The sequence below is a fragment of the Triturus cristatus genome, chromosome 3_2 (genome assembly GCF_964204655.1).
Source record: "Triturus cristatus chromosome 3_2, aTriCri1.1, whole genome shotgun sequence".
Lineage (NCBI taxonomy): Eukaryota > Metazoa > Chordata > Amphibia > Caudata > Salamandridae > Triturus > Triturus cristatus.
In genome coordinates, this window is record NC_140584.1 from 574129265 (window position 1) to 574143457 (window position 14193).

A 14193-nucleotide genomic window follows, 5' to 3' on the forward strand; every position below is an offset into this window, starting at 1 on the left:
GTAGATGCGAGGGGTGTGAGCGAGTGAGAGGAAGCTGAGCGTAGTTGTCTGGTAGGATGGTGGAAGTTCAGGCGGTGGTTGATGTAGGCTGGTCCTTGGTTGTGCAGTGCTTTGTAGGCCTGGATCATCAGATTGAACTGGCATCTCTTCTGTATAGGGAGCCAGTGGAGTTTTCTAATGTGGGAGGTGATGTAGATGTGGCTGGGGAGGTCAAGGATGAGTCTTGACGGTGGAGTTCTGTATGGTCTGGAGTCTCTAAAGAAGGTGTGTTGTGGTCCCAGCATAGAGAGCGTTGCCGTAGTCCAATCGGCTGGTGATCAGGGCCTGAGTGACAGTACATCTGGTGTTCAGGGAGAGCCATTTGTAGACTTGTAGTAACATGTGAAGTGTGAGAAAGCAGGCAGAGGAGACTGCATTGATCTGAGACTTCATGGTCAGTTTGTTGTCCAGGATTATGCTGAGGTTTCTTCCGTGGTCGGTCAGATTAGGTGATGGTCCTAGTTCCTAGGGCCACCAGGACTTCTGTTTTGTCTGTGTTTAGCTTCAGGCAGTTGTCCTTCATCCTGTTGGCGACACTCTTCATGCACCTGTGGAAGTTGGTTCTTGTGTTGGTGGGATCTTCTGAGAGATCGAGGATGAGCAGAGTGTCATCTTAGTAAGATATAATGTTTAGTCAGTGGAATATGACGATGTTGGCCAAAGGGGTCATGTAGGTATTGAAGAGGATGGGACTGAGGGAGGATCCTTGACGGACACCACAGATAATGTCCTTGGCTTCGGAGTTGAATGGAGGTAGGCAGACCTTCTGCAGCCTTCTAGTGAGGAAAGAGGCGAGCCATTACCTTGGATACCGATGTCATGCAGTCTTCTGATCGGGTATGATGCAATACGGTGTCAACAGCTTCTGAGAGATCGAGGAGGATCAGAGCCGCTGTTTCTCTCCCGTCGAGGAGTGCGCTGATGTCATCGCGGCCCCTATCAAGTCAGTCTTGGTGCTGTGTTGGCGCGGAATCTGGATTGGGAGGTGTCTAGGAGAAGGTTCTGCTCCAGATATTTAGTGAGTTTTCAGTTGATTTTCCAGGACTTAGGAGGGGAAGGGGAGAAGGGAAATGGGACGGTAATTCTTGAGTCCGCTTGGGTCGGCAGATGGTTTCTTGAGGGGTGGTTGGACTTCTGCAAGTTTGCAGTTTTTGGGAAAGGTGGCTGTGGCGAGTGAGGAGTTGAAGAGGGCAGTAAACTTGCTGCTGATCCTCTGCAACTTCCAGGTTGAAAATGTGGTGCGGGCAGGATTCCTTGTGTGGTGGTGTCCTGGGGGCTGAGCTGGTACGATACAGTATGGTTATATATTGAGCGTACTTACACTTCATGAGGTCTCTTGGCGCCTTGATTAGCAAGCCTGTTGAGCAAAGAAAAAGCAGCAGGCAATATTACTAGTTGAGTAATTCAGTTTTGAATGTTTTTCCAAAATCTTTGCAGATTGTTCCCGTTATAGCTAAGGAGATTTTATTCCAAAATCAGGCTTCTGTGACCAGAAAAAGCTATGCCACCCCATTTTTCATATTTAAAGTTTGAGGTGTTAAAAAGAAATTGATAATGAAAAGACAAAGACCACCTTGAAGTATACTTCCTAAAAGGTTTCAGAAGAAATCTCAGACCAAGGCTGTGGATCATCTTAAAATACAAATGAGCTCCCCTTTCCCATTCTCAAAACATTCTCAGTTAAGATATGTTTAAAAAAAAAAAACACAAATGAGCTGTTTCAAAATGGATATTTTTTAGGTTAGAAGCCAGTGCAGCTACCTTATATGATGAGATGTCAACTCAATCTTCTTTTTAAGATTTCAAAATAATTCTGACTACATTCTTTATAATTTATAGTCTTTTGAGATTTCTTGTTGGTTAAGTTGTAGTAGGCTGCACTGCAGATGTTGATACAACATTGGATGAATGCATTGGGCAACTGTTATACTTTGAGACGTGGGCAAAAATGGGAAAGTGTCAAAAGATCTGCATCTGGTACATGCAAGAGTTTGTGGTCAAAGAGATGTTGGTGATCCAAGTCTAACCAGAAACCCAAGTATCTGACTATTGGACATGCGCCTCAGGAATTCAGCAAGCATTTTACTTCCCATTGTTGAGTTTGTTTCTAATGATTAGGGTTTCTGATATCACTGGATTAAACTTCAGACAGGTTTTACTCCTCCACCAGCATGGCTTCTAATGTTGGGGATAAATTGTGATATCTGAGGATGTCTGTCAAGTTAAAAATCAGGTGGGTATCACCTGCATCACAAAAAGTAGTTGATTTGAGTTGTATCAAATTTGCCAAATCTTAAATAAAATGGTAGATAAGGAGGAGCTTTGAGGTACCCCAGCACTAAGGGTTATGTTTGTTCCAAGACCCTGATATCTTGCATACAGAAAAACATTATTTCTTATGTGTAGTCTGGCCAGTTTTACAGGGTGAATCTTGTATACTTTATTTCACCATAATTACAGATAAGTGGAATTTCTACTTTTGTTTCTCACAAGGTTGTTAAGTGACCTTTTAATGGATGTCTCCACTTGTATCTTCCAGTTCGAATGATTGATGAAGCTGGGGTTGTCCCCTCAAAAGCCTCTGCTGGCCTGAATCCTTCTGTAGTCTTGCCTGCGTTTCCACCTATAATTCCCTTGCAAGTCAAAAACTATTTTATGAATATGAAATCGGACTTGCCGCATAATCCTTGCCCTGCCAGAAGATTGCAACTTTATGCATAAAGCTTTTAACCAGATATTGAAACCAGGAGTCTATCTCAGCCATTGAAAGGAAGATCTTGTCATTCCTCTGCTAAAGAAACCAATTGGGGACCCAGAGGACTTAAAAAAAACTTCGGCCCATCTCACTGCTCCCCACCATGGCAAAAATGCTGGGAAAATATATTAACCAGGAGTTAGTCAAATTTATTAACGCTCACAACCTCTTGGGTCCGTCTCCGAATGGTTTCAGAAGTAGACACAGTACCGAGACTGCGCTTGTTGCCACAGCAGATTTAATCCGTGGCCAGGTTGATCAGGGTGATGTGGGCATCTTGCTGATGCTGAATTTGTCTTTAGAATTTGATACTAAATCACCCGCTCACTTGGTACAACGACTCCTTCAGGTGCGAAACGAAGTCGGCTTGACATCGTAATCAGGCCCTACGTTTTTTCCCAACTTTAAACAAGGAACCTCCCTGTTAAACATGTATGTTTAAAAAGATCCTTTAAGGGGTAAACTCTGCTTAAAAAATAATTGGATAATCCCAAAAGATCGAAAGATTTAATATATGACCTTACTGCAAAAGAAATTAAAACCAGAGGGTCGAGGACGTAAGAGGAAGAAAACTTTCCTCTCAGTAGCAATTTCTTCACTCTTAGTTTGTCAACCTCCCTGGTCCCCCTTTCTCACATCTCTCACTGGCCACATACTCTTTTGAGCATACATGAGTGTGCAATATTCATTAATTGATGAGGAAAAGAAACCTCAAAGTAAAGTCCAAGTAAATTCAATGTATATTTGGCTGGCCTAGCCCATGGACAGGGGCACGGCGATCCCTGTCTTCCCAGTTGACATTGGTGTTTCTGTAGTGTTTTTACCTACAAGGCAGGATGTTGTACATGTACAGATACAACACCAGCGAGTAGTTTGTTCTGCATTGTACTTGACATGATTTCTGAGTGTGACTTGATATTGTACTTTCAGGTTCCAAGTACATTCCATGATGTTGCCGCCTATTTCTCTGAAGAGGAGTGGAGCCTTTTACACGAATGGCAAGAGGAGCTTTATACAAATGTGATGAAGGAAATTCACCAGGCCTTGATCTCATTGGGTAACAATGCAATTCTTATGTTTATAGCAACATTTTATGATTTTTTAGTGTTAATAATTGTATTGTATATTAATGTTTAAAATACAGATTGTTTTAATAGATCTTTTTTGGGGGTGTTGTCAAGAATTTTAGTATTACAACCACTAAATGAAAAATAGAAAATTATATGAGCTCAAGGTAGAGAAATAAAAATGCAAAAGTACTTTTAAGCAGACCTTGACTTCGAATGACAAATTAGCTGCTGTGTCATTGATCCACTAAAGAATGGTCCAGTATAATATGTAGATGTTCTGGTGAACAAATTGCATGTGCATTTGTCTGGCATGTTACTAACAACGTGTACCTCTTTTTTCATAGTCCCTCCTACACAGTCTGAGTCCATGTCTGAGAAGGGCAGCCCTGCATGTGCTTTATGTGGCCCCTAGCTGTGGGTCGTAGATTTACTTTTTACTGACCTCTCACCTCTGACTTCCTCTTCGCTCACTTCCTAGACAGTCGAATACCTTCTAAAAGCCTGATGTAGCTGTGCTTTGGTTCCTGGCTAAGATCCATTCTTTTCATTTGTTTGAAACACATTGGTCTTTTTTTTGTTTTGTGTTTTTTTGCTTCCAAATACTGGTCTTCAAAATGTTTTTCCTCCGACTATGGCAGTCTTTCTAGAAATGTTTGTGGCCCACAGACTCGGGTTTCAGTCACTGATGACTTGCTGTACAACAGTGATCTCACCATTAGTAAATGTTGTTTTGTCAGCCTTACTTAATTTTTGTTGTTAATTTTTGATCGCTACCATGGCTTCTAAACCTCATTGTTGTGCAGTCACTACATTAATGCAAAGTGTAGGTATCTGCTTTGAATTCAGCAAACAAAGCTATTACCATCTTTATTTTTTCAGTTGGCGCACCTCGACGGCCATCTTTCATAAGGGCGTAAAGCGCTAACCATCTGCTTGTCCACATTTAAGGGCTTTCCGCATTATGTGTATTTGCCTTTATCAAAAACCCACTTAATTTCCTAGTATTTAAAACATAACAGGTAGCCTCCCAACTGATGATCCCAAGTTTTATGGCGAATGCACCAAGTTTTTGGTTCATGTATTTCATTTTCACTCGGTTACTGACTGTAGCGGTAACTCAAATGAAGAAGTAACCAAAGTCATGCTTATTTACTTATTTTAAAGTTTCATAGACCTCACATGCGTTTTCACCTGGTGGTGCCTGAGATTTCAACAAATTTGCCTATGCCTTAGTAGACTTGTTGGTCATTTAGAGTTGGTCACTCTTGACCTATTGTGCACACTCATGTTCATAACCTCGAGTTGTAGAAATGTAAAGCTGTGCCCAGAAGCAGAGCTTTTTGCCATGTCTGGCCACTGCTACACTTTGTGCTCTGTCTGCATTTCCCATTTTCAACCTTATTTACCTTCACCAGAGGGGACTCTAATTGCATGTATCTGTGCGGGTATGACTGACAGCTTTCTATTTTATGATGCCTGTGACTCACAGGTCATACATGCAGTTTTGCAAAAAGTTATTTTCCTTTCAATAGGTGGCTATTATGACAAATCCAACTTTTTACCGAAATGCAGTTAAATGTTTTTATTTCGATAGCATCTCACAAGGAGGAACTTGAAATTTAAAAACGGAGAGTTCTTAGGAATTCAGATTGGTTATATTTGCGCCCCGCTTTTTTTTAAGACACACATTTTTTCCAGGGTGTGCTCTTGCCACACTGGGCAGACCTGAAATCATAATTTTTGTTCGCCTAGCACTTTTCAAGTCAAGTTGGGGAAATGGTTCACAAGGTGACTTAAGCAACATTAAAATCTTATTATTATGTCAAAAGCCATAATAAATGTTCATACTGGAACCACAACAGATGTCAGTTAGGTAGATGAACTGTACAACGTTAGAATCATTGGTGGTGTTTTTTTGTCATAACTCGTCAAATAATGTTTGCTGTAGAGAGAAGCGTAACTTAACAGTTGCTGGCAGTCATTCCCTCACTGTCATTGTGTATTGTACTCAATATAATATATCATGAAAATTCCTTCACTGTATCCTGGTTAGTTAAATGGACATGAGTACTCATTTAAGCACTTTCCCGAATCAATTATTTTTCCAGGGCATTCCGTGCAAAGATGTCTATTGGATTTCTTGGATGTTTACTGTAGAACACACAGCTCTCTTCTTTACTGTACATTCTGTTATCTTCTCACTTACAACATGGTACCCTAGAAATGCTTACTTGTGCCATCAGCAGAGGTACAGTAGCTCCTGCTTTGTGAGACAGCAGAGACTAGTGGAATGGATGTTAAAAACTTATCAGCAGTGGACGGGCAAGATAGTCCACAATGTTATTTAGAGAACTTTAGGGGAAGGAGAGGAGACCAAATCAACTCTCTTTATCAGAGCTAACAAAAGTGTTTTTGACTACTGTCTGCGTACCTTGCATATCTTTGTATGTAAGTTGTTGCTGATCATCAAAAAATATATGATTAGAAGTATTGCCTGAGAAAGAGTGAGCTAAAAACACCGGGCTAGCTCCATCATGCCATTGTTTGGTTCTTAAGAATTTCTATACCAACCCTTTGGCACTCTTTGGCTCAATGCTCAAAAAGTGGATACCCTGTATGTGCAGGCTCTTTACCCACAGTGGCCAAGGCCATTCTAAAGACAAAGACTTGCAGTTCTCATAGGAGGCCGGAGGTAGAAAATTGTACTTTACGACAGCGACTTCTACTTTAGGATGGTCCTTTGTAAGAACCGTAGTTTTCAAGATGCACAGTGCTGGCATTTGCGGTTGTGTATTGAATATGCTAACGTGGAATTGGTCACAAGGCTGTTGTTTGGGCCAAACAGTCTTGCATGCCACACACTTCTTAGGTTTTGGTTACTTCCTGCAAAATATCTGTTTTATCTTTATAAATAGTCTTGACAAGGTCATACTTTCCATTGCAAGTAATTAGTATGGCAGATAAACTGAAGTTCGCTTCCTCTTTCCAGCAGGTCACACTTAAGGCTACTGAATTCTTAACAGCAAAATGATTTGCAATCTACATTTCATACAAAACTAAAAAATTACTGTTACCTTGAATATAGATCATCATGTAATAGCTAAATAATCCTGTAAGCGTTTAAAATAAATATACATTTTAGCTTGGTAGACTGATGACAGTTGTCCTTTTAGCATGGTCTCACTGAAATTATTTTTAGGATGAATTGCCGATACGTTCTACCATCATAATTTTACTTAGTACAATAAAAGTTATTGACAGCTGGATCATTTCGATTTGCAGATTTGAATAACATGGGATGAAACTTCACTTAGATTCTCTTTAGTGGGAATAGGTCGCTTTTTGCGAGCTAGAACTAGGCGATAAAGTAAAGCATGGCACTGAATCAAAATTAACCTTGTCGATGTTAGAGTTCTGTACTGTTTGTTCGATAAAGTTAAGGAAATTTGAAATATCAGATGTAAAAAATGAATGGCTCTAAAAATGTTCCTAAGAGTAATTTCACACCTTTTACCAGCTTCTGGCTTGTAAATTTTTTTTCTTTTACTTGTCATATCAAGTACAATTTCACACCCTAAAAACCATATTGATCACTGTTTCTTGTTCTTTGTTGCTTCTGATGGTATGACATTGCTAGCTTTGAGATTTGTCATTTGCTTGTTTTGAGATTTATCTAATCTTATTTTTTCTACGCCTTGGCTAGGTAGTCCTGCACTTTGTTTCTATACATATATCTCCGTGCTACTGTTGACTTACAGCCTACATTTGTCCCACATTAACATTTTTGTTGTATCTGTCTATTCACCAGTGCATATAGTTTCACTGCCCTGTGTCTCTGGATAGTACCAAATGATGTGCTTGGAAGTTGTGCTCTGTCATTCCGCATTTGGAGTCTGATTTAAATCATGGCGGTATAGATTCTCCGTTACAACGGCAGTGGAGTATTTATACCGCCAAGACTGTGGTCTGCCTGCTAGATTTATATGCCACGGACCTTAAGTTTAATCACGGTGGAGACTACCCCATCGCCACCATTATTAAATCCCTCCAAAGGCCCTGTTAAGTAAGGGCCATCTGACGCAGACCTCTAATTCCGTCCACCTAATTTACATGGACAGAATTAAAGGTCTTGTTTTCACTGCCCATCACCACCAGGAAAACCCTTGTTGAAAGAGGCACTGAGAACTGCTAAATGCTCCCCTCGCCATGGGACATGACTCCCCTTGCAAGCATTTTCTTGTTTATTTTTAAAAAGAAAATCCTGCTTTCGGGTTTTTTTTTGGGGGGGGGGGGAATAATAAAACCGCATGGTGCACAGCTCCATCATGTTGACAGAGCCGTGCACCAAACTGTAAACCGCAATGACGGGAACCATTGTGACGGCAGTTCCTCCCAATGGTTTAGAAATGACTGCCAGCTTGGTGGTCATTTCTAAATTTGGCAGACGGCACCTCCGTCAGATTGACAGAGTAATGTACTCTATCTCACTGATGGAAAAACAGGCCACCCGTCAGAAAATAAATACAGTTCTCAGTTTGATGCTAGCTCTCTGATAAATTGGTTTATTGTAGAAGGAGCAGTAGATTAATGTTTTGCTTTTGTTTCTTTTAATAACAGGTCCTCTTATTGCTGCCTCAGTCTTTTCATTGCGAGCCAAACAAAAAGAAGATCTGTGCAGCATGGACCAAACTGCCATCCAAAGATGGGATGGAACAAATTGTTCCTCAAGTAAGGAAAATATGTGCCTTGCTTTTCTGGTACTCAAACAGTAACTAGGGTATAAACAACTACGCACAAATACAATGTCACAACAGCCACCTTTAAAACAGAAATGTGTGATGCAATTTCCTTGGCTCAAACAATCTATCTCAAGTTGGCTTTAGTCAGGGAAAATGTTTGTACATTGGGATATGAGTTGGGGGATCAGTGAGCATACAATTAGGGGATTGTTCTTCTATTGAATGGAATCCACGGGTCCTTCCTTACTACCATTGAGGGATTTGAACACAATAGCTTTAAAATTCCGATATACCAAAAATGTATGAGACACGATGGCTCCTGCCAAGGTCAAAGAGCAACTAATATTGGAACATCAATAGCATTCTAGTACCCTAGCTCCCAGGAATAACCGGCCACAAGGAACAAATAAAATCAGACGAGTTATACTGGTATTCACCTTTTTTTCCTGTCTGTTTTGTTGATTGTCATCATTTTCTCTTTCTAAAATTTAACCCTGGTCTCTCCCTTTTTGTCTCTTTCCATCTCTTGTTTTCTATCTTGTGTCAGACGTGCCTGTGCTTTCTGTTTTTGTCTTTTTCCCCTCTGGTCTCTGTAGCTGCCATGGGTGGCTCTTCTGTAATGGCGGATGAGCGTCGGCCCACTCGTCAGTTAGTCACAGAAAAATAAAATGATCATTTTAAAAATAAAATGATAATGAAACAATATAATTTTCTTTTTCTTTGACCAGCTCTGACATGCGTACAGGACGGGCCGGGCTTGCCAATGACAGGCAGGTGGTGGCACTCCTAATTGCGCATGTATGTTTGGCCGGCTGTCTTAGGCCGGTCAGACAGACATGCGCACTTCTATTTCTCCAACCCAGCTGTGTTCACAACCTGGTTGATGAAATGCCGCAGGCTCACAGGCAGTGTCTGGGCGGCACACCAGACTGCTCAGACTAATCCTGGCGCTGCTCTCCAAGCAGGAGAGCAGCATCTGGTTTGGCCGAGAAGCCTCTGCCTGCCCAGAGACAGCTGGGAGAGCTCTGAGGCAGTCGTTGGCGTCGGAGGCTGCAGGGAAAAGGTACGATTTTAAAAAAATCCTCGTCTCCCCACCCCACTTTCGTGTTATGTTGGCCACCACTTGTAGCTGCTGTTTATCCACTTATTTGGGAGGCAGGTTATTTGATCCGGATGTGTTTTCACACAGACTCAGAGACACATTTATGACCGCACTAGGAACCAAACATAACTGAGTATTAAAGTCATTTTGTGGGATGGTGCCAAAGTTGTTTTCTTTTTAATGCTATTTGTATCACCCATATGTGTTTTGTTGTTCACTGGCACTAAATTCTAAACACTCATGTAACATACTTTATTCACTCCACTACTTCTACCATAGCACAAATCTCAAAGGCTGACATAAGATTACCCCTATTAACACAAAAAAAAAAAATGAAATTGTTAAGATGTTCAAATGTAATCTAAGTGGAATTTCTTAAGAGTATATGGAGGTAACTGCAGCATAATAGCGTTGCATGTGAAACACTAACTCTTGACCTATTGTCCTTTCTATAGCAGGTGATACAGTTACGAATCCAGATGCAATATATGGGACAAACCAAAGCGAAAATGTGCATCTAAGAAATCTGCGAGAAGTACCTGTACAAGAAAGAAATGATTGTATCAACACAGGTGAGAAATTGGTGGTTTGCTTGCACTGTTATGATTCAAGACGAGATAAAATACTGTTAACTAAAACAAGTTGGATGGAAATTATATGGCAGCACTTTGAAGAACATCACCTATTAAACAGAACCTCAGAAAATAAATCGCGTAATAACAATTGTATTCAAGAAGAGTTACAAGTTTTTTTAAATTGAGAGTTCAATTGATTTGGTTTACTTTGACTCGAAGTGCATACGTGCTGAGGGTCCCTCTACCCCAAAGGTGCTGAGCCCTTTCTGTTTTTTTAATTTAGACCAGTTTGTGGTTATTCCTACATAATTTTTTTCCCCAAACTAAATATCCAGTCTAAATGTACATCAGTCTTCTTTCAATAATGTTGAGTATTGCAAAGGTGTCAGGAGTTTGTAATTTCCCTTGGAGGGGTTGAGTAAACAGCCAGAATGTGGTAAACGTTTGTCTTTTTATGAAATATGGCAAAAATGTTTTTTCCCCCCTCAAAATGGCATTAACGAAAGGAGTGAAAAAATTAAGAGCCTCATTACGATGGCGGAAGGCCTGCCACCGGCAGCCTGTCCGTGGCGGGCCCTCCGCCATCGTACTGCAGTTTTCCGCCCACCAGATTACAATGGCAGGTGGAAACGTGGCAGTCCGAAAGACCGACCGCCAAGGTTCCGACAGGCTTTCATTTTCCGACCACCTGTCGGAGCAGCTGCATAGCTCAGCATTGCGGCGGTGCCTATCCGGCACCGCCGTCAAGATTATGATATCCCTTTCTGCCCTTCATTTCGTGGCGGTCAATCCTCCACGAAACGGCAGGTGGAAACAGGTTTGGGGACCCATAGCGGGCCCCCCTACATCCCTGGGCCTGGGGCAAGAGCACTGGGGGGCACCTGTGGTGCCCCTCTACATTTCCCTGCACCATGTGGCAGGCACCGCATGGTGCCTGCCACATAGTGCAGGAAAATGTGAAAGGTGCGTTTTTATCATTGCGGCGGGTGGCGCAGTTAGCAGCACCCGCCGCAATGTTAAATATGGCAGGTGAGACCTCCGTGGTGGCGGTCGCAATGTAATTGCTTATGTGGGACCGCCCCCTTCTAGGCGGGCGGTCCCCATCCCCGGTACGATGGCGGATGAGAGACGTCCGTCCGCCGTCATAATCAGGCCCTTAGTTTCTAAATGCTTGCCATTTGTAACAGAAAGAGGCATGCAAATGATGAAATCGAAACCGGCGAAAGTAAATAGGAAAAAGAGAAACGGGCACCATGATTATCATCTGTGAACCTTTGCACTGAAGGCCAATGTATAAAAGTAATATACTGATACGTTCATCAGACTCTTGCGGTCCCAGACATATATGGTGTTCGACATTAACTAAAGTCCCGCTATACCCCCAGCCAAAAACTGAACTATTGCTTGCAATGTTTTTCCCATGTGTAACTATCATGCATCACTTCTAAAAGATAAAATGATGAATAAAAAATGGGTATGATGGAAAGTTATGTATTTAGAAATTTACCCAAGAGTCTGAATTTAGGGTTAGAGGTTAAATCACTATCAGTTTTGATTTACCCATAGTGTTAAATGTTTTTGAATGTGTTTTTTCAAAATATATGTTGTGTGCACATTGACTTGTAATTGGAAGCCAAAAGAACAGAGTAATGTAATTGATAATAACAAATATCCAGCCATTTTGCATTTCTGCAATTTTCCCTGATAAGCATGGTACCCCAGCTGTATAGGTTGGTCTATCACACAGGACTGAAGAGACCTAACATCCTGATTATGTGCAGAGGGAAAATTGTGTTTGGAGTAGATGCAGGTGGCACCTAAAGAAACCTAATTGTCCCAGACACTTCTGAAAACCAGAGACCTCAAGGAGCTCAGGGTGATGTGGCTTGCCTGGAACATGCTACTTTGCCGTAGCCAAACTGCTGTGCAAACTTCAAACTTTGTATGAAATCACGGAAAGATCTGACATTTTCTGTAAGGGAAAGTTCAGGAATCTGTGGGGAACAACAAATTCCTGCTGACCGGCATAACCACATGTCTCCCAGTAAAAATAATAACCCTCTTGTTTGGGTAGGCTTATCAGATACAGTATTCGGTCCTGGTGTCAGCAAGCAGCCATTTAATACTTCGACCCTGGGCATTTGTGAAAAGTAAAGATCCAGGAAAATCTTGGCTTGCAGATAGTAAGCAACAAGCATTTGCAATGCAATAGGTCTCGCATTTACGCAAGTTTGAGCTATTGGCATAGTAAATGACTGCCTTTTTTTATGTTTTGGTTTTTAAAACATAAATAAAAGGCATTGTCATTTACAATGACAATAGCTTAAACTCGCGTAAATGCGAGACCTATTGCATTGCAAATGCTTGTTTGTGCATGCTATGGAGCCACTGGCCATCACACTAAGACGACTGGATGGTGGGACCTGGGGTATCCTACTAGATGACATAAGTCAGACAATGTCCTTATATGCTGAAGACATCGTGATATATAACACATAAAATTATCTAAATCTTGCTTATTTCCACTGCACCATAATGCTGCTCCGGCATGCCTGAATCAGAGTGGCAGCACAAACGAATTGGGGAGAGTCTCCTTCAGGTTACCGGGAGAGTGAGATCTACGATGCTGACGGGCACCTCCTCAAAGGGAATCACACCAAACCAGAGTCCACCCTCAGGGCACAAAGAACCTTTTGGAGGACTCTTCCGCTCTTAGGCGTGGGCAAAGCCACTGGAATTATGCCATGCTGCAGCCGTGGTGTTTTCCACATAATTATGGTTTTGATGTTTTTGCCACATAAGCCATCATCTACTGCCTAATTTTCAGATTTTTTCTAGCTCAAATGGGTCAAAAGTTACTAAAAATGATAAGTGTTGCTAAGCAGTGTATGATCTTTTGTAAACTGTGAATGGCCACTTTTAGTTGCTTATTGAAGTATTTAAGAGCTAAACTGTTACTAATGAGGAGAAACATTTGGCCAGCCGCTCTCTACATGTAAAAACAATAATAATGAAGTTATGGGGACACTCCCTCAACCAATGGGTCTTGGTCTGCACCCTTCCAGTTAAATGGCACACTAGTGATCCGAGGCGGCCTTCATTTGTCCCTGCAGCCAGTAATAGAAGCACAGAAGCGGTTTGATACCTTTATGTCTCAAATGAGTTGCGCTTAAAACCAATGATCTGATCGCCCTAGCAGTCACCCAGATGAGTTTGTGCGTCGCAATTTGTACAAATATTTTAAATCATTTTAACCAATGTATTAGCAATATATTTGAGTAGTCCAGTTTTACATGATTTTAACCATTATTTTTGACTGTATATATTGTTGATCTCTGATGAGATCTAAATCAATAAATTGACTTGACTTGAAGTGAGCGAGCCAACAAATTAACAGGGAAAGACGAGCCGAGGGTCCGTTCTTGCTCTACAGAGCCCAAGCACAAGCAATGTTTGGTATGTAAATCACACCGCATACATCATGTTAGAATATGATAATTTGTCTTCAAAATTCATGGAAGTGTATTTCTTTAACAAACATTTTATCTTATTACATCATGTGATTTAAAAAATATTTATTAAAATTGAAAATTTTGAAACATTAACTTAGAAACACTCCAGCCCCATCACTGATGCAAAGCATGCTGGTGAACAAAGCGGCAAGTTAGTAGTCATATATGGCTTGGATGGTGACTACATTATTAGTATAGATGGAGCACCATTCCCCAGATCCCCCATTCCCCCCCCCCCCCCCTTACTCAGCACACGGACACTCGTCCCATGAGACGCCTCTGCGCTACATACCTCGCAACGTTGTATTCCCCTCCGACGCGGAACACAGGCAGCAGCAGATGAAGTCCCCCCACATTTATGCTTTCTTTAAGGCTCAGGGTTTGGTTTGGTTGTCCTAGTC

The 14193-nt window shown here is 41.5% G+C and overlaps 1 protein-coding gene across 2 annotated transcripts in view; it reads left to right on the top strand.

Moving 5' to 3' along the window:
• The window catches only part of LOC146857716 (uncharacterized), a 123704-nt gene that overhangs the window by 43032 nt on the left and 66479 nt on the right, over positions 1 to 14193 (top strand). Inside the window, exons 2-4 of one of the 2 annotated variants that reach the window (XM_085648307.1) lie at positions 3725 to 3851; positions 8482 to 8592; positions 10161 to 10277. In XM_085648307.1, the coding sequence (XP_085504433.1) occupies positions 3725 to 3851; positions 8482 to 8592; positions 10161 to 10277 (355 nt within the window). The remainder of the gene's footprint in view (positions 1 to 3724; positions 3852 to 8481; positions 8593 to 10160; positions 10278 to 14193) is intronic. The other variant, XM_085648308.1, reaches the window with a different exon arrangement.